This window comes from Numenius arquata, chromosome 1, assembly GCF_964106895.1.
Source record: "Numenius arquata chromosome 1, bNumArq3.hap1.1, whole genome shotgun sequence".
NCBI lineage: Eukaryota > Metazoa > Chordata > Aves > Charadriiformes > Scolopacidae > Numenius > Numenius arquata.
Window position 1 is genome coordinate 58412472 of NC_133576.1, and position 22042 is coordinate 58434513.

At 36.0% G+C, this 22042-nt stretch overlaps 1 protein-coding gene across 1 annotated transcript in view; it reads right to left on the reverse strand.

Moving 5' to 3' along the window:
* Positions 1-2800: 2800 nt before the first annotated feature.
* MOSPD2 (motile sperm domain containing 2) overlaps positions 2801-22042 on the reverse strand; it is a 35913-nt gene continuing 16671 nt past the window's right edge. The window contains exons 7-15 of the mRNA XM_074146099.1: positions 21463-21501; positions 20303-20427; positions 14964-15134; positions 11883-11995; positions 7697-7793; positions 6770-6866; positions 5982-6111; positions 5283-5385; positions 2801-4811 (exon numbers count right to left, since the gene is read on the reverse strand). Coding sequence (XP_074002200.1) covers positions 4665-4811; positions 5283-5385; positions 5982-6111; positions 6770-6866; positions 7697-7793; positions 11883-11995; positions 14964-15134; positions 20303-20427; positions 21463-21501 — 1022 coding nt within the window. The 3' untranslated portion in view covers positions 2801-4664. The remainder of the gene's footprint in view (positions 4812-5282; positions 5386-5981; positions 6112-6769; positions 6867-7696; positions 7794-11882; positions 11996-14963; positions 15135-20302; positions 20428-21462; positions 21502-22042) is intronic.

Below are 22042 nucleotides of genomic sequence, written 5' to 3' on the forward strand. Positions count from 1 at the left end.
GCTGACTAAAGAAAATTAAAGATAAATAAATGAAAGTTACAGGCATTTTTTTTTCATATTCAAGTTTTCCTACATTTCAATCAACTCCAATGCAGTGCTAATACAGCGCAAGCAATAAGGATAGAATTAAAATAGAACAGAGGAAGTATTACCAACAGATCGAGAGACTCTGAACTGGCGTAAGGAAGAATGTAGCAGTCCTTTGGGTGGGCTACTGCTGTGCTTTGGACTATTGTGAAGACCACAATGACTGGCGACTGATAAATAGTTTTTATTCCCTAAAGGGGTTTGGTTTTGGACTTCATTATTAACTTCAGCAATAACATCAGAATGAATGGCCTACTGCAATCTAAAAAACAACAAGTGCTATTAGTTGCAATCATACTGAGCAGTAACTGAGCACTCTTCAGCTGTTAGCCCAGGGCTTCTTTCAAGGTTTAAGAAAACAGAAGTGAGTTAGAGCATGCCGAGTAGGTAGGCTGGGGCACCTTGTTAATGAAGTAATCAGGGAGCTGAGACACCTACTGGTAAAAATCTATTAGCTGCTTACTCTTTGATCACACAACTCGGGGATTTCAGTTCTTCCGCTCAGAACCAGCAAAGCTTTAATTGCACACATCTACTAGGAAACTCCCTGAATCAGTCTCAGCCAAGGCCGGCACATGGAACTTCACTCACCTCCTCTACAAAGAAGGAAAAATTCTCACCGCGGCCAAGCTTCTGGAGGGGTGGATATTTTGCACTTTATTTTTCAAGTTGGTTCTATGTGTACTACTGTAGGCATTCGCTATAAAAGCGGCCAAAGCAAGAACAGTGAGGTCCGACTTGGAAAAGTGAGACTGAAACGACTGAGCAAACTGAAGGAACGGGAGGCTACGCTTCTCACCAGCCACAGGAAACGCAGAGCTGGGAGCTGCTGATGCCGAAGTGTGCCCGAGAAACAGGCACACTGAAAAGCATTGTTAACTTCAAACATTAACTTATAATCACTTAACTGTGTTAACACATATAACGGATATGTAGCAACTGCCATAATACAGGGTCAGTAATCCCTCAGTGAGTCATCTTCCAGGAACCAGGGAACAGTAAGCCATGCACTTCAGAAACTGACTTAAGATGTCTTCTTTAACTGCTTTTCTGAGCATTCAACCTGCTCTTCCTAGCTAATTAGAACTGATTAGCTCTTCTTAAACCGATACACATACTGTAAATACAGACCTCTTCATGTCTCAGACACAATACCCCACAGAACTACTACAACATCTAAACCAGTGAATTCTTACAGACACCTGTGATGTGTTTTGCAGAGCAGTGTTGTTTGGTCAATTTTCAAATTTGTTCTATTATCCTGTCTGAATGTTCACTTTCACAACAAAGCCATTGAAAAAAGAAAGAAGTAACACTGTCCTTTATTAACAGAACAGCATTACGCTGTCAGTCCAACTCCACAGAAAGCAAGAGGATCCCCAAGACAGTGCAATGACTTAAAATGCTCTCTACAAAACCCCATGCAGTCAGTATCTGCCATATAAACTAACATCTCAAACCATGTTTGAGAGAACTTGAATGCAGTCATTAGAGACAAATCAGTTACAGTAGGGAATCACTGAAGAAAAAGAAAGGCAATTAAAACCCCCTTTTCCTGGTCCTGCTGCCCCTGCCTCCGTTTGGTTTTTTTTTTTACAATATGTCTAAAATATATCATGCTTGCCTCTGTTTTTTTAAAGAAGGGGGAGAATTCTTTGAGATGTTTAAATATTATAATCGTTTTTTTTTCCAAATTAACCAGCTCTAATGTGTTTTTTTCCTTAACATATTTTGTATCTAATTAAAAAACCTCAATATGACTGTGTCCTTCTACAAAAATTCCTGTTTTCACTATTAAAAAACATACTTCTGTGTAAAATAAGCTTTTAATTCTCTTTTGATACCTCTTTGAGCATTCAAATACCTCCTAACATTAAACCACTGTACACAATTTTAGGGTGAACAACATCAGTGACAGTGTGAATGGTATCGCTGGACCACCATCTGCTCCTACGGTCCAGAGCTACCCCACAGTAAGAAGCAGAGAAGAGATGACGAGCAAAGGACTATCTATGAAGTCTTTAATCTTTTATTTAATAAAGTAAAAAATGGAACTTAAGAATGAGGCACACAAATTGTGCTTGCTAGGAAAAGAGTATGTTCTCTTTTGGAGTACAAATTGTTCATTTTTAGGATTACAAACATCGCTGTCTCTTAATTTTCTGTTTCACACAAAAACTTCCAAAACGGACTGGCTGAAACCTGTGTTTCCAAGGACAGGCAAATGAAACCTCAAACCACTAACAGCTGGAGACTGGGAAAATGCTGACTGGCCACCCTATTTTGTGATGATAGAAACAAAGTTCTCACAGAAGAAAAATACAAAACAGACTACTGTCAATTTCTATATAAGAAAAAATGCTGTTACTTTGCATTCTTTTTTTTGCTTATATGTATTTTTCCATTTACTGTGTGATGTTTAATTAATAGTTTAGCCTATATATATATATTTGTATGGGGTGGATTTGCATTGTGTGTGCCATGATAACGCCAATACCATGTGCTATCTTATTATGTTAGGCATTCTGCCTAAGAATTTATGATCATCTATTTTACATTTGTCTGACAAGTATCATCACAACTTCTATGATACAACAGACTATAGGCCATTTCCATATTGACCCCTCCTTCATATTTCCTATCTGCAGACTAACAAGAGAACCAAAACCTCCGGAGATGTAGCCATTTTCAAAAGACTAAACAGTCAAGACTACATATTTCCTCATATTTATTTTGTAACTGTATTTTTCTGAAACATATTAAAATAGAAAAGATGTTCATCTGATTCGTCATACAAAGAAAATACCAACATAGTAATAAAATACTGAAAATATATGAAAGCACCAAAACATTAAAATATTCGTATTGGCAAAGATTCTAAGAATATATTTCTTGCAATTTTACAGTAAAGTGCTATTCAATCCATTCAAATTAAGGAACTGGCATTTTAATAGCATGGTTATTACTATCTTAAGGTTACAAATTACTTCATTACCTTACTCAACAAGACAACAACACATTTTTGTTGGAAGCAAAGCATTTGAGTTCCATACACATGAAAATAACCAAAATAACAGCTTTGTAGTTAGCAGTGAACAATGTAAGTTGCCAACTTGTTAAAAAAACAAAATACTGAGAAGCAAACAACAGAAATGAGATTAGTGAAAAATTAAGAAAATGTAGATGTGGTAAACGTATAAATTAAGAAAGGACAGAAGACTGCACTAAACAGTTCTATAGACTTGCCTTTTACACGTGTTTTTTTTTTTTAATACTCATATTGCTTCTTTATTAATCAGTTTACTACTGCATTTTTTCAGCCTGCAAATGATACTACATCTACAACACACCGGAGAGATACCGTAAGCAGAGACAGAAGCAGAGTATGACCTTTATTTTTCCTCAATAATCTCTTCTCATCTATTGAATTCAGCAGACAAAACTAAATGATCTGTTACAAAGCCAATTTGTAGCAAAAATTAATTCTAGTAAAGAAATTATTTTATATTTTTAGACCTCATCAAGAGTGAAAATTTTAAATGTATGAAAGATACCATCAGTCTCCTCTTGTGTTTATAATTTTAATATACATATTTACAGCAATGAGTACAAAGAATCCTTGTTAATGTTAAGTTCTCGCTAGTTTCATACACCATTTCTACATCAGTTTCTGAGAAATGGCAGATGTAACACTTTTATGTTACCTTCAACATTTAATCTTTCCGCCTTGACTTGCTTTTTTCATAAATTCATGTGTAATTTAAGCATATTGCACACCTCAGAGTGAGTTCGTACATTGACTACTTATTAGCCTTTTTATGAACCAGTAACAGGTCATCAAAAGTCAACTCTCACACTCCTTCTGCAATTTGATAATATCTCATTGTGATTATTTCCTTACTATCTTTGGAATCAAACAAGGGTTATATTCCTGGCCAATATGGCTGCTGTGTGTATGTTAATTGGTTGGAAATACATTAACTTTGGATTCAGGAAAAACACAAACATAAGGTATTTAACCAGTGAAAGCAATGAGCCTGAATTGCCAAAATAATTGCTAACAACAAATATCTTCTTTTATGTGTGCATGTACATAGATTATATAAAAAAAACTATATAAAAATTCTCCTGAAAGAACATGTTAACCTTCAGAATATACTTGACTGCTTGCACCTTCTACGAGAGTAGTTCAGGATGTAAGAAAGAGTATGATGAAAAGAAATGAAATATTGTATTTAAAGTAGTTGAATAGAGGGGGAAAAAACCTAAATATATTGTTTTAAATTATGGTGTTGTATTTGGTTTCCTCCTTCAGTACTATTTATGGAATTGTACAGTGAAAATAGGTCCTAGTTCTAACATCTTCCTCATGCACTGTCTGAAGCGTTAACTTTCAGTAACTTCCTTTGCTGGTCATTCATTTCTTCTTTTTTTTTTTTTTTTTTAGCAAATTGTATCATCGTTCATTGTTGTGGGCTCACAAACCTCATTTTGGCAGTTCCAGAATCCGAACACAACGCTGCAATCTCTTCCAACCAACCAGGATAGGCAACACATCCAGTGCAAAGCAATTCTTTTTAGCTTCTCTGGGTATAGGTCAGGTAGAAGCAGAAGGCAACAACAGTAACCGATAGTAATGATAAAACAACTGACAACTGCTGGAACCAGAGGCAGCGATCAATCTGCTCTTGAAGTCTTTTATTAATTTGCAGTAAACGAGTTAGCTGAAAACAGAAATAGTTTGATTAAATTAGAATGACTGTACATGAATGTACTTTTTAATTCAGAGCTATTTAGCCAATAACTATAAGCACATTAAAAAAAAAACAACCAGGAATCTGTTCCATTAAAGAAACTTGGAATCTTAAGAATTATGGATAGCCTACACTGCCTATATCAAGCAGGTGACATCTTTAAACTAGGAAGCAAAAGATACTGCTGAGGCTCAATGATACCCCAGATCTGTAATATACACAAGAGAAATGAGCAAACTGCATTGAAAGTAGTATTTTATAAAACCATTACCATTCAACAAAATAATTAAATCACTGTCACTGATTTAGTTACTTTCAATTGCTGAGCTTTTCAAATAGTATAGTTTATGAAGTACCAAAGAGGTGTAGTACAAATTCTTTTTATCTTTATCATATTTTATAATGTTGTTAAACATTCAGCACAGAGGAATACACTATTACCTGTACATGTAAATCTTCATTGGTTTTTGCTGGAATATTAAATGCATTCTCTTTTAATGTCAGAGAGGACGGCTTACTACTTTCTATGACATGACACCTGAGCCTGTGAAAGGGGAAAAAATATGCACCAAAAATCATAAATTTAATGTAACATTGTATAATTAATAGTGAACAGTCCTTCTAACAGTTATTTTATGCGCTTTATCATCTGTTCTGGTTGATTAATTTTCTAAATGGAATTGCAAAGATAGTCTGAAAAGGCTTCCTCAGTCCACCAGTTATGTTTCGACAGCTTTTGATACAGAAAGCAAGATCAAAATTATCTGCACGCTCAGTTAAAATGTATCTTCAAAATTTTAAATTCACAGTAGAAGATGAAGTGTATTATTGTCAAATACAATCAAAGATGCAACAATTTCTTGAACAGCAAACAAAATCTAAAGGTTTTCTTTCCGTTTTAAACCTTAGCAACAACATTTTTCACATCTGAAAAGGCAGGTTGGAAGGGACCATAAAGATCACTGAGTTCCAACCCCCCTGCCACAGGCAGGGACACCTCCCACTAGACCAGGTTGCTCAAAGCCCCATCCAGCCTGGTCTTGAACACTTCCAAGGATGGGGCATCCACAGCTTCCCATATGAATATGACACATATTTATGGCTGAAACCATCCCTATCAACAGAAAACCATATGCTCACCTATGTTCCATCACTTTGGTCCTAGGGACTTCTTTCCAAAACTGAGTCAGTTCTGGTACCCCTGCTCCAGAAGACTGGTCCATTTCTGCTGCCATTATAAGGAAACGATCCTGCAGAGAAGCTGCAAAACCTGCCCTCAAAGAAAAAAAAAAAGGCAAAAGTGTGCTTGAATAAAATGACAATATTACAAAGCGTACAGAAGCATTTTTGAATGGAAGTGTTTAAAATGAGAGCCTGTTTATTGCAGGACATCAGACACTGACTTAGAAGAAATAATGAAATCATTCTCTTAAGCTCAACAATTTTGATTACTTTTCCCAAAATTCTACAGTTTCATTTTAACAGAACTAGTTTCATCTGAACGATCCAAGGACAAGCCCAAATTTTGTAAAGAATGCATTCACCAGCAAATTCACTTGTCCTTGCAGCAATTTAGGAAACTGATTTATTGCAGATAAACTCCCACTGTAACAAAGCACAAGTGAGACAGCTGCCACTGCAACTTTTTTTCTTTTTTCTTTTTAAGACAAGAAACAGAATGGGCTGCAGACAACAGTTGCTTATGCCTAAGTGGAGTAGTAAATCAGTACGGGCAGTTACACAAATGCTGTCTGACATCCATGTTTTTTTACAAATAGTAGCACTCTCATACAAGAGTCAAGTAGACATGGGAGACAGTCAGTCTTACACCTCAGCAAGCACATACAAAGGTTAGTATCTAGAGCAGTCAGCCTGTTAATAAAACATGCCCAGACTTCTTAAAAACTCTATTGTAAGATTTTATTTACCACCATGAAGAGAGACTATTATATCCAATGATGTGCCAGGTTCACAGCTGCTGTTACTGGGTTTAACTCTGTATTTTTCAGGAGCAGTTGTTCTCACCTATGAACAAAAAATAGCAAACAAGCATATAGTAAATGCATGTACAAACTATGGTCGTTTCATAACCTCCCTCATTCTGTATATATACTATAGTATAATACCCAAAAGCTTAAGTATTAAGACATGGTAATACATACAGTCTTTAAAATACTTTACTTTGTAGGACTAATCAGACACTGGTATTTCTCTTTTTCCTCTCTCTCAACCACTTCTATCCTTTCTTTTCTAGCATATGCTGTTTTTCTCTTATACATGCTTAAAAAGAGCCAAGAATATAAAATGGGCTATGTTAAAATTCTTAATATGGAAGTATGGAAACTTTAGTTATTTGCGTGTGCAGAGAACACAAAAGATGTGGTAGAAAACCAAATCAAGATGCAAATCAACTCAGTATTTCTGAAGCAAACATAACTGCATTCATTCCTTTGATGGTGCCATTTGCAGATGGAGCTGCATCATTTTGGAGGGTTACTAACTTGTTTCCAGATAAGACTTAAAAAGGAGAACAGTTCTAAAAAGATCACTTTTCAATGCTCAAGTCTCTTTTTTTTTTTTCCAGGAAGCATTAGACTCTCACTGAATAACTAATCATCACCATAGCTCGTTTCCAGTCAGTGCTCCAAAGATTTGTATTACTGATTATCCCCTTTTGGGTGGTACATACAGGAATAAATTCAGCCAGAAGATTTCTCTGATCTGCTTCAAGCATCACTACAGAATAAAAAATTTAGACTGAAAAGTGGGTTTAATAGTATTTCTTCCTCCTTACCCAAAACAAGAAAAACGTACACATTTAATAAAGTAAACTAGGCGACACATAAAATGCTTACCTTAAAAGCCACTACGTTTTTAGTGACATTTGTGAGAACTATCAAACATTTTTTCTCTCCAGTTTCTTTGGATCCAAAATATAGTTCTTCTGCTGGGCTAATAAGAAATTTAAGAGGAATTAATTTCTTCAAATTATCTTTAAAACATATCACAGAAAAAAAACCTGTCCACACCTACAGGAAAATATAATACTTCCAGCCCTGCAGCTATAGTCATTATGAACAGTGTTTCATCAAAAAAGTTGTGAAAACAAAGAAATTTGGTAGTGAAGCTCATGGTTGACTCATGACCACAAGTGGACCTAGCTGCTTCAGCTCATTACTGCCCGTGACTTCTCCCATTTGGAAGAGTGTGCCCATCTGCAACAGCAGGAATAGCCAAGAGAAATATACAGTCACTTCAGCCATTGCATCTCACAGCAGTATATTAAGGGAAAGCATCATTCATTTTAATTTATGAATATTTTAAAGAGTATAAGGTGTGACAGACACTCCATACACCTATCCTTGCAATGAGTATAGCGCACATGTAAGAGGAGCTGGCAGGTATCTGCAAGTGGCAATTCAACCACGACAGCTAAATTCACTTGCACTTATGAGTCAGTCTTCACATACTTCTAGTGACACATGCATAAATAAAGTTATTGCTGGTTTTTAATATTCTTGTGCAATTAGGATAGTCGTGCATGAAACCTTTTAAACCATATCAAACTAGCGCAACTCATTTTGGAATAAGCATTCAAATGAACACTACTAGGCAAAAAGTAGGGCATGCTCATATACTACAAGTTGAGAGGAAACTCAAGTAACAAGTGAAAACATGTTTTCTTTTAATATGACACATTAGGAGTACACAAAGAACTGCCATACTATGCAGTACTACAGAACTGCATATTCTTTTGACAGAAAGCCTTTTTCAAAAAACTTTTTACATATTTTTCCCTTCTCTTTTTAGAATGCCAATTTCATGTTAGTTTGACCTCCTCCTAAAAAGACCTCCTTTCAAGTACCAATCCTTCTCTCTCCTCTCACTTAAACCAGTGTATTAGCTGAGAAGAAAAATCCCTGGTGCTGTAGGGCAAGCCTGAACATCTATGCTAGAAGAGGAGCCCAATGGTGACTGCGTGTTGGGGGTGCCAATAATTTAAGATGCATTAAACAGTCCACATGACAAGACTATTTTTTTTCTTTTTGGTGGGGAGAAGCTAAGTGAGCCAGTAAGCAAGAAACTGAGGTTTAAAACAGATTAACAGGGTAACTCTATCACCTTCTCCTCTCAGTTTTGGTTTTTTCCTGTTCCCAAATTCTCAAATTAAGTAACCAACAACAGTAGGGGAAGGAAGGACTGTAGTTACACAGTATTTTGGTTGTCTTCATACTGTGCTATTGCAGCTGTGTGTTACAGCAATTGCAACATGAACCATAAATGAGGCAGGAAAGCATTAATTAGCACCAAAACAAGCCACACAAACAGCTCAAGGAAAGAAATGCTCTGCCAGAGCCTGATCTTTTTTGTTCCACCACCAACTGCAGCTATTGACCAAAAAAAAACCCAACACCCCCCATACACTAAATAAAAAGCAATGGGGCTTTAGGGCCACTGTTGTACACTTGTTGTCTGTGAAATCAACCAGTTCCATAGTGTTGGGCATGGATGTCACGTAGTTGTTGGTAGGGTAGGGTGCTTTATTTTAAATGAACACTCAAGCGTTTTTACAGAAACACTTCCTTTACTCTGACGCATGTGGGGTAACCATTTCAGCTTCTACTAGAAATTCGTATCTCAACATACACCACAACATGAGCTAGTCTTCTGCCAGCCAGTGCAAGTAAACTGCTGCTTTGTCTTACCAAACATATTCATTTATTGAGGAGGAAGGCCAATAAAGACCGATCTTTCATCATAAGGTATGCAAGGCAAATGCAATCATGGTCTAAACCAGGAAGAGACAGATGACTAGCGAGGGGATTTCATGGCGCCAGAGCTGCCTTCAGGTTCCTGGTCAGGCTCTAGGCTGCTCCCTTCACAGGACAATGCTGGTATCAGCAAGAATATAAGCTAATTCCACTGGCAGAGCTTACAGTCTTTGAGACAGACGCCTGTGACTAGTTGAAGTGGCACTATATATTATCAGTTCAATAAATTTCAGTTCAGTGTCCTTAGAAAGATGCCACAGAAATAAAAACTAGTTCTAGCTTCTACAGTTAGAATATCAATAAAAAGTAACAACTGTGCATAATCTCTAGAGTTTAATTTAAAACAAAAAAAAAAACCAAAAACAAAAAAACCCACAAAACACAAACAAGCAGCAAGGACAACAGAGACACCAGTATTTTATTTTCCATGACAGCAAGACTACAAGTATTATCACATCTCTATACTTGACCAAGTTTACTCTTTCACGTAATTTGCATGAACTCATAGAATGGTCTGGGTTGGAAGGGACCTTAAAGATCATCGAGTTCCAACCCCCCTACCAACACCTCCCACTAGACCAGGATGCACAAAGCCCCATCCAGCCTGGCCTTGAAATCTTCCAGGTATGGGGCATCCACAGAGGTGGGACTGACCAGCCTATAGTTCCCTGGCTCTTCCTTTTTTTCCTTTTTAAAAATGGGGGTTATGTTTCCCCTCTTCCAGTCAGCGGGAACTTCACCGGGCTGCCACAACTTCTCAAATAAGATGGGTAGTGGCTTGGCAACTTCATCCATCAGTTCCCTCAAGACCTGCAGATCAATCTCACCAGGTCTCATGGACTTGTGCTCCTTCAGGTTCCTCAGATAGTCTTGAACCTGATCTCCTACAGTGGGCAGTTTCTCATTCTCCCAGTCCCTGCCTTTGCCTTCTGTGACTTGGGTGGTGTGGCTAGACTGAGGCAAAAAAGTCACTGTGTACCTCAGCCTTCTCCATATCCCAGGTGACCAGGTCTCCCGTTTCCTTCCAGAGAAGGCCCACATTGTCCCTAGTGCGCCTTTTATCACTGACATACCTGTAGAAGCTTTTCTTGTTGCCCTTGACGTCCCTGGCCAGATTTAATTCTATTTGGGCTTTAGCTTTCCTAACCTAATCCCTGTCTGCTCAGACGATTTCTCTGAATCTCCAACACTTCTATTTCATTGCTAGAACTTAAAATATTTTAGGAGAAAAAAGGTAATTTGTGTGGAGTTTTTGGTTGGTGTATTTTTTTTAATTTTTTTTTTTTTTAAGAGGTAGACAGAAGAACACAGCTTCTTTTGTCCTGGTGACAGAAAATTTTAAACATCGTTTTAAAAATCACAATTCTGCAGTCTATGCTTTTGACCTACCATATGAGAAATCAAGTCTATACAGAGGAGGTTTTTGCACATAAAGGACTATAAAAATGATTTTCTTTTCAAACCCAGGAAAATGACACATACAAAGTATTTCTGATGCTAATGAGCATGTCATTATTCAAATTCATTCCAGAACTAATTCAGTACAGCACTTACAAAATTAGCTAAGGAATTACCTATAAATTAGATATTTTCTTCATTCATCTAATAGCAAACTGGAAGTGAAAATAAAAGTTAACATCTAAATCAATTTCTAAACAAGCATCTTAACCTGAAAGGCAGTGAAAGGAAAAATTATATTGGCTAATTGATATTTTTTTTCCTCCTAGTTCAATGATAAAAAGTATTCACTGCAAGATGTGAGCCTCTTGGATGCCAAAATCTTCTGTGCATATATGCCATTTATACAGAGCACTTCTCACGTGAAACAAATTGGACCCATTCATTAAGTTTAATCACTGCAAACTGGTGTAGACATTTATACCATCTTAAGTTAAAAGAATTTAAGCAAGATTAACAGTGAAAGCTGTCTTAGTAAACACATTGCTTTTTAAGCCAATGAAATCATAAACCCCTGCTTTCATTCAGGTAAGCACAGGTTTAACTAATACCAATGGCAGACAGTTTCTCAATATAAATCAAACCATGAAATGCTTCTATAATTCTATGAAATATAAACCTAGTACAAAAAGCACGCAAATTGTGACAACCAAAAGATTCACTGAAAACATGTAAAACCAGAAAAATTGTTTGAGCTTTGTAAAAATCATTCTTAGAAGAATGTTTATAACTATTGTCTTCCTCTGAACTAGTACAATACTCAAGTGGTCAAAGCACATTGTAAAAAAAAAAAAAAGAAAATTATTATTACCTGATATGTAATAAAGGTCCTTTAAAAGTGGTTAATGCTTTCTTTGCATTTTTTGGTTTGAACTCTGTTTTGTCAGTTTCCTCTGATTTGGAAATTTGTTCTACAGAATTCATCTGAGTAGAAACAATAGTTATAATGATTAACTAGAAACCTGGGTTACACGTTACAGAATCATGCAGGTATTTCAAAGAATACGGAGGTGGCTTATTTCAACAATTTATGTACTGCAGACCAAGCTTAATATGTATTCATTCTCTGAAGCTGCTTGAAGTCCACTCAATAAAATGATGTCTTATAGAAGTTACATAATACATTAAACATGCATGAAACAAAATTTCTGCTTTGATTTCTTTTCAGCATATCTTCCTGATGCCCAAGTTGGTTGTTTTTGAAAACGCCAGACACGTTAAGTTATAGCACCTCAAATATTTATGATTATGAAGCACTGATATTACTCTTCCACAGCAAAACTTTTCAGTTAAAACAGACACCCCAATACAATCACTGCCACACTGAACAGAAAATGCAATAAAAATTTCACACTTTATTGTATTGCAGAGTTGCTAAACATATCTTCACACTGCTTTTAGATGGAATCTGTAAGTACTGGAGAATTTAAAAGAAAGAATGCTGATTGAATTGGTGCATCCAAAACTGGAGATTTCTGAGGTTTTTCTCTATTACATTAAGAAAATACATGTCAGCACACCTGGACATCTTGTTATAAAAAATGAAAGAACTCTGGAATTAAGTGCAAAACAGGGGTTGAGGGGATACAGAAAAATGAAAGAATTGGTGACATCATGACTCAAGATCAGCTACCTCAACAGTTTGCTTAGCCTTGTTTTTATTCCACTTAAAATACAGAGAGGAGACATGAAAAGAATTCAGTTTATGTAAACCTGAAGTATGGGAATTAAAGGAATATAAAATCTTATAGAAAATAGGTTTCATAAAGAGAAACCACCCAGAAATTTTATTCCATTTTTGTTATCATTACAATTATAGTAAAAGGTTAGTGTGTAAATATACTGCACTAGTTATGTTTCGGGCTTTATTCTACATAAATCTAAGTAAAATTACCATAGAAAATATTACTACAGTGGACATTAGAGGTGGAGTCCTCCTTGCTAAACGCAGGCATCTACAGGACAGGCACTTACTAAGTTTATCGCTTATGGCTCCCTTTGCTCTGTGGAAAGAAATCAGCCCTTCTATGGGATAAGAAGAGGCATATATATATATATATATATATAAATCAAATAAGAGGAATTCTTAGTGATGACAAGAATCAGTCCTGAGTAATGTGCTCTGGGCAATCCTGCTTTAGCAGGGGAGTTGGACTAGATGATCTCTAGAGGTCCCTTCCAACTCTGACAATTCCGTGATTCCGTGAAGACTGGGAGTGCAGTAAATTGTAATGAAGACAATATATCAAAGATCACTTGAAATCTTTTCTTTTGGAAGCTGGCCTTACTAAAACAATATTTGAATATTTACATTTAGATATAGTAAAGTAAAACTAATTTAATTAGAAATTAGAAATAAGAAATGCCAACCATCCTAAGACAATAAGGGAGTATTTCTGAAAAACACATTTTGGAAAAGGACATAATATTAAAGTGGCAAGAAAATGTGTACTTGCTGAAAGAAATAGCAAGGATTATTCTTATATGTGAACAGGGGAATAGTGAGTTGAAGCAAAAAAAAAAAAAAAAAAAATCTACTTTTTACAGAAGTAGTACCATCAACAATGAGATATGGTCTGAAATTTTAAAAGTACGTTAAAGGCAAGGCTTTAAATGTGCCTTAATATTAAGTGATACATGATAAGCATAAATGGCAATCTTATTAGTTCATTAAAAAGACTGAGTAGCAGCTTGATTACACTATATAAAAGAGAAGATACAATAAACCAAATCATTATTTTTAAGAGTGAAAAGTAAGTACTGTAAGTAGAAACTGAAGTCAGCCAAGCAAATTAAAAACAAACACTGAGGCTCTTAAGCAAAGTCAATTTTCTGTACAGGAATTCTCCATATTTCTATATCTGAAAATCAGAGCTTGGGAGATGTGATACAACCAAAACAAGCTACTGAGTCTAATGGTCAGGAAGTCATCATGGTTATGTAATGCTTCCTTTTGACCTTGAAGTCAGTGAAATTATCTCTGTTTTTCTTTTTCTTAATCTGGCCAAATTGCACAAAACAGCTGGACTAAGTGAGCTGTGTGTTTCAAATTATTCTGACAAATATTCAAATATATTCAAATTATATGACAAAAACTTAAAACAGTAAATGAAACTCAGTGTAATATTGAAGTATTCTACTGCATTAAACGGAAGTCTTCCAATTAATCTTCCAAAATTACTTATGGCACTACAGTGGTGAATTTCAGATTTTTCCTGCTATTTTCAAGAGTGATATCCCAACTATCATTGCATTCCTAAATATCAATTCATATGGACTTGTGTAATCAAATGCCTTTATATCTCTGGATAAACACCACTGCAGGAAGACTGTATTGTAAAACAGCATTGATGGATTAGGGATACAATTTCTCCTGAAACTAAATGAAAATTTTTATATGTTGAGATTTTATCAATAATTTCAGAAAAGAAATTTACATCCAGTAAAGTATAAATATTTAACTGTTAATACTTTTCTCATGCACATACTGACTTAAGCTGAGAAAGCTACATGTATTTCAAGATGTACACCACTAGATATCCCACGATTAAAAATAAACCAACTAGAAAGACATAATCTTTGAAAACAAAACACAGACCTTTTAAATTTTGCCATACAATTCACTATATTCCAGAGATATACTAAATATTTGATACACATTTTATCATTCAGAAGCATGAGACTGATCTTAACAGACTAAGAAGCAAGGCTGAAACTGCAAGTATAATTTTCAGTTCTTCGGTCAAACTGGAGGCCAGAAAAAAGAAAAGTTTAAAAAAAAAATAATAAATCAATACACAGAGTAGAAGCCTGACAAGAAACAAAAATTATATGCCTCATGTCCCACTTCATAACCATTTCACTAGTCTTGCCTCAACCTTCAGTTAGATACCTTTTTGTGATTAAGGTTTTGTTCTTCATTCAGCTCCCCAGTCTCCTTGGTGTCCGCATCTATCTCTTCTTTACTTTCATGTTCATCTTCACTAGTAATGGGCCCATTTTCACATAAAGGAGTTTGAAAATCATCATCAACCAATGGAGGATAGCTGTACTTGAAAGAATCCTAAGAAATAGGAGATTTTTAAAGGACCAGTTATTTAGGAGGATGAGAAGTGCTGCCTTTGGTATTTTTTTAAATGGAAATACTATCAATTATTTTTTTTTTGTTTCACATGACTTGTACATTTCATTTATCCATTTTAAGTAGGCCCCTGTGCAGAAAGCTGGCACTACCAATAATTTTATCATTATTAATAGACAAATACAGTCACCCAATGAAGCCACTAAATTGTAACTACTGTTGCTATTAATAGCCACAGCAGAACTGCGGAATCTGGTCTATTGAGGATCAGCGTTCAGAGTCCTAATGCTGAAGTTCTGTTCTTAGTTCTAGAAAACATGGCTTAAAACCTATGACGGCTATTTCTAAAGAATATTTCAAAAGTGATGAAAAAACTTCAGTTGTTCTTTGTATTTTAGTTTCACAATAGCCACAGTTAATAGAAAACAAAACAAAAAACACCCAACAAAAACCAAAACCACAAAACAACCCCAAACAATCCTTAAAGTTTAACCTAGTGTGTGGACCTTTAATATAGCCTGCAGCTCAGACCTCAGTCTTTGGAATGCCAAATCAATTTAAAGATCATATTCTAGACACCCAAGTAACATAGAGGCAGCATACTTAAGTTGTCAATGCTTCTACAGTAAAGATATCTTTTGTATTGGAGGACCAGTAAAAACAGTTTTTGCTAACTAGAAATTCCCTTACCATTCACAAAATAGTTTAATTATGTCTAATGTTAGAAACAGTGTTTAAACAGGGTCTCTGTTCCTATTGCATTTTCAAGGTTTTAAAACCCAAGTAAACTGAATTAGTTTGTCAGCTTTTCCAGTGGAGGAGAATGACATAGCTTTGACTCCTGTGAGGGAGACTCAAGCCATACCCACAGCTCCCAAACTATGCTACCAGCAGGGAGTTAAAGAAAGTGTTTCAAGAAAGCTCTCCATAAGCAAATATGTTTTCTCAAAATATAAACAATAATGTGATGTTGGGGAAAAAAAAAAAAAAAAAAAGGAGGAAAAACCTTAGATGGGCCATACAAAGAAACCCCAAACAAAATAGCATAGTTCCCACTAATCTATAATCAAGGCCTAAATCTCTCCTATTCTTCAGGCTGAAGCAACAGTCACACACCTTTAGGTGAATGAAACAGGTGTCCACTGGCTTAAGGAATATCCTATTAAGGCCCTAAAGGACAAGCTTTAAGTATCAGGAACAGATTAATTCATTATCAGAAAAGATTCCAAACTGCTAGAAACACTACAGTAAGCTTGCAGAATACTGACATCCTCCATTTGCAAATACAAGGCAGAAATAGCCAGTTTACTCTTAGCCAAATTGATAAAAAGCTTTTCCGCTCCTTTCCAGCAAACGATGAAGGGAATATGACTAAGCGACCTTAATAAAGAGATGCTAATTTTGCTGCACATTTCACTTGGCCACAGTAATCTGTGATGCTGGACAGCTTCAGCAGCTGAACAGAATCGCATCATTGGGACAACTCAAAGTACCACACTTCCAAATCACAATCCTTAAGTTTCAGTGACACTGGCTTATCCACTAACAGGGTAAAAACCTCAGACAAGTAAACAAGAAAGATTTATTCAATGCTTGATATGTAGCATTGAATAACTACATAGACTAACTGCTTTCTTTTATAGCAGATGGAGAGACTTTATACTACTGTGTTTGGCAATTGTGGTAGAGGTATCTTAATCATTGTAGTGATATTTTCTAAGACTACATGTACACCATGGCCATGAAGTCACATGCAAAATGCCTAGTGATGTATTAACTTCATGCCACTGACCTATAAAAGGTCCTTCCAAGAAAACAAGTTATGGGCTACCAATACAGATACCCAGGTGAAGAGCACAGTCTTCTAGGTGCACACATTCTTCAATATTGGCACTAGTGGAGGGAATCTTGGATTTAACAAGGATGGATCGCCTATCTCTGACAAAAGAAAACTGGGAAAATACACAAACTAACACCCTACTGCAGGTACATCTTGCATCAGTGTGTACACTGTTATGGACATCAACCTTGCACAAAATATTATTGAAGAGGCAACAAATCTCCCTGGCCAGCCAGTAAATTTGGACTGTTCCAGCATAAATATCAACAGCTGGAACTGGTAGAATATGGAATATAACAGATTAGGAATCCAGGAAAACACTAACTTAGTATACATTTATTACTACATGAAAACAATTAGTGAGTGTCTTTTGAGCACCTAAGCCTAATTTTCCAGGCTGCTTATTATTAGGTTGCTCCTGTATCTGTTTAGGGCAATTAGAACAAGTTCTCCAAGACAAGCCTACTGCAAAGAGAGGGACATCCGTACAGTGTGGACAAGGACCACTCAAAACAGGTACATGGTATGCAACCCCTCTTGACTAGTAGTATGGTAAAAGCCACAGCCAGCAGGCACTGACGAGGATTTGGAATATAAAGATAAGTTCCATTCAAAGTCCTGCAAAATCTAAGCTGCTGTTTTCCATAATTATTTTTAATACTTTTGATATTCCGGAGACACCTTTGTCCATTGGTTATCTAAAACCAAATAGGTTATTCTTCTCCTTTCACAGATGGCTGAGAGTTGACTGAAGGATTTTCATGCTAAGGAAACCCTCAGATTCATCCTTCGAGTGACTCCAAGTCACAGTGAAAACAAAACATACTTAAAGATAGCTTGAAGGCTTCTGATGCAGACAGAACAGTTCCCTTGATCATGCAAAGCAACCACTGACTCCAAGTACAACCTTATTAATTCTACTTCCAAAATGGATCTTTTTGGTTAATTCCAAAATTAGTCTCTAACATTCCTCTTGCATACCTAGATTCCACTGCACTTATCTCCTTAAAGTGACAAGCCAAATGACTGCTCCACTAGTTGTTTACACCTGGCAAAACCTGGCTGTTCCAAGACAGATCCTAATATGGGACACAGCAGAAAGAGGATGACTCTACTTATGGCTACCGTATCGAGTACAAAGGCTGAACAGATATGCTGTGCTCTTCACCTGCATTATCCTACTTGCAAATACGATGATCTGCTCCAAAATGTGTGGAAATCAAAGAAAACAGAAAGGGAATTGGAAGGAGGCAAAAAAACCCCAAACATACCCCAAAAATAAATGCATGAGTGGAGAGTGGAGGGAATTAATTTGTGCAAGTCAGATACTGCCTTAAAAAAACAGGCCTGACAACACTAATAATGGTGAATGTACTCTATTTTCAGAGACTCTAGTTGCCTCAGATGGAGTCAAGGTTACCCCCATCAAGAAAAGTTAAATTCTAAGAAGAGGTCAGTCAGTTGTCTCTCTTCTGTTTGAAAAACTCCTTGCTTTCAGAGAGATACAAAATCCTGTTTTACTGTATGCATTGAAGAAACCTTTGGAAGGAAGATCTGGTACACAGTTTTGCAGTCCGAGCATTTGCTAACAATGCTTCCAGATGATGACAGTTCTGAGGTTAAAAGTTCAAAACACCCATCAAGTGGCTAAATACCAAAGAGGCTCAGTAGTTAGAATCTGCTGGTTCAAAATACATGCTTTTAATATGCAGAGATACAGCTGTTTTTCTGAAATTGTCAAAACCTTTGGAGTCCTTGTCAAGCAAGTTTACTCCTATTCGACTAATGTATTTCTGTCACTACAACTTACTACCACAGACAAACTGGTTTGGGTAAGCTGCCTTCATAATTCTGGAACTTCTAATGCTCTTAGATGGGCAACATGGAGCCAATGGGGTCAGCAATCACTAACTGGAAATACCTTGCAGGACCAAGGCAGCATAAAGGGTAACTCTGTGTGCTTAGCCAGACACTTCAGGAGGATATTTAGCAAAGTCGCAAGTTTCTTTATTTAAAGACGTAATTAACTATCAGGCAAGATAGTCTAAAAAGCAGACAGGAGATACTCAGCTCTAAGGAGGAGGAAAATAACTTTCCCCTCTCTTGCAACAATAGGACAACACCATGGGAGCTAGGCCCAGAACCACCTGAAGCCTCTTCAGACATCATCAACTCTTCCCTCAATGCCCACTCCTGAAGTTCAGCTTTCTCTAACATGAGAAAGTTCTTACATGAGACTGGGGAGTTTGGGCAGCAATTTTCCAAAGAGAAAGAGGATATCATCTTTTCCTCAAGAGTCTCATGCAAAAGCACTTTTTAAAGGCTGCTACTTTCAGTCAAATTAGAACAAACTAAGGTAACTTAAGTCTTTATGTTCCCAAAACATGTTTCATAGGGTCTGGCTACCAGAACTCTACCTTGAGTTACTATACAAAGGAACGCGGCCTCTTCTACTACTGCTGAAGCAGTCTTCCTTTTCTCCATATTGTTACTGCCATAACTTTAAAAACACTTCAGGAAAAAAAAAAAAATAGCAGAGAACAAGTGAAAATAACTCCCTAATTGGGCTTATTCCATTACCATAAACGGTCTACAAAACGTTTAAAGGAAAAACATACCCTTTCTGCAAATTCTATTATAAAGATTATGAAAACTGATTTACTGGCTTTGTGAAAAATGAAACCTCTCGTACAAGATGTTTGTGCTGTTTTGCTATTTAGATTGCACTACAATAGGACCCAGATTCCGTCAAAGCGATACTGAATTGTAGCATACTCTTTGGAGCTCTAATATAATCTTAAAAACAAAAACTTCTACAGCCATGTTTTAAAATGCAGCCCTAGAAACAACAAAGGAAAAATAATTGCAATATGATTGTCTTTACCAAATCATAGCTTTGGAGCAGGATGAAAAATCTCAGAGGGCCATGAAACCTAATTTCTGTTCACAGAACTGGTTTAATAAACCAACACAATCTCAAATTCTTCAGAAGGAGGGGAGAAGAGTAAAAGGAAGAATGACACTTAAAACGGAACATTTTTTTAGAGGTCTGAAAAACTAAGTGGTTTCCAATGACTTCAAAGTGGATGAATGATTCAGAAAATTTATTTCTATACTTAAGACTGCCAGATATCAAATTCTCATGAAGTTAATCCATTTTATATTAATGTGATTTACAAATTATCACTGGCAGAACAGCTTTAAGAAATTTCACACCCCTGAAGTTCCAACTCTCAACCCCACATACGTAATTTATATAAGCGTACCTCAATCTATCACAAAAGGACCATGAAATTATTAATATACTTACAGTTCCACCCATGTGAGGTGGCAGATACTCTCCACTGATATATTCCTGTACATCATTTTTGTTCGTGAATTTTAACATGCTTATTGCATCTGGGCCAAGCCAACCCTTCACAATTTTAAAAGCAGCTTTAAAAAAAAAAAAAGTATAAGTAAGTTGTCAAGAACCCTTTTTTTGCAGCATATTGGTAGACCTTATGGAATACAAGTGAGCTACATTCCATAAGATATGTCAGGACATGCTCTGAAAGTATCTATTATAATGGGAAAAAACAGTACAAGGAAAAGAATACTATTTAGACAAAGTATTTTATGGACATACGCTTTTCTACAGATGAATGCAGACAGACCATAGACTTTAATGTAAAGAGTATCTTTGATTTAACAAATGATAACTTTATTTTCTTCGAATTTAGCCTGGAAAGCACTGAGGGGATAAAAGCAATTGTATTTCCAAATCTGAGTGAGGGAGTTTGGGAAAAATATGTATTCACTCTTCCTAGTTGAAATGTTTTGCTGCTTTAAAGGACACTTGTTTAGATGTACAGAGCATTTTCAAATGCTGTAGTTATTTCAGTGATGGTAAAACAAACATGAATATACAGAAAAATACAAAGTCACCATAAAAATATGTATTCATATGGTAAAATACAGGAATAACATGTTTATCCTGTACATTATAATTAAAGATAATTACTTAAGTCCACTTATCAAAACATATGTAACATTGTCAGTGTCAGGCATCTACCTTAAATTGTGATCCTAGCTTTTGGCTGGTTATAAGTGTCCATCATTTGTTGACAGTATTCCTAAATCATGAACAGATCTATCTTTGAAAGGACTACAGTTGGAAACATTCAAGGGAGAGAGATCTCCCAAGCTTTAAAGATAATAGGATGAATACAGACAACACTTAGAAGTATGATCCAAAATACACTGCTAGAAGGAAAAACAAAAAGTATGCAATCTACGAATTGACAGATTTAAAGATGCATGTTTAACAATTCCACCATTCAGTTGTATCTACACACAGCACAACACCACTTCCTATCTATGCTACTTATTTTACAAAGATATCATGATCTAAAAGAATAAAAAACAACCCAACCCCTCCCCCCCCCAAAAAAAACCCCCACCACACCTCAAAACCAAAGAACAACTCACCATTCATTATCCATGGCATTTCAAAAATCACTATCTTTGCTGAAAAGACAAGAAGGAGATAACCTAAATATCAAGTATTATGCATTTCTCCGTTTAAGCAGCAGCACAGCAATAATGGTCATGTAAAAAGTGAATACTCATTTTTAGAAACCTTCACGTTCACTTCCTTGTAGAAGCAATTCTGTATATTTGGTTTTAAAATGTATAAACCTATTCTATTACTATATAAAGTCATTAGCTGTCTGCTTGGAAAACAGTTAATAAACTGTTAACAAACAGTTAACACTATTTATATATTTCTCCGGGATACTACTTTTCTGACATAGTTACTCATAAGTAATCACCCCAAATAAGGTGGAGAAAGGTAAGATCTCAACCTGATCTAGAAAAGCAACTATTGTATGAAAAAGAAAGTTTAACGGGTATATTCAGCACCTCTTTTTCCCAAAGAAGCAAATAGCAAGAGTCTTTGCAGATCTACATTTTCGTCAAGCTTGCTTTCTTTTAGCAGAGAAGTCTAGAATGTTAGTACTTTGACTCAGAAGTTTCCCAAAAATTTTCTCTTGTAAAACCGAAAACA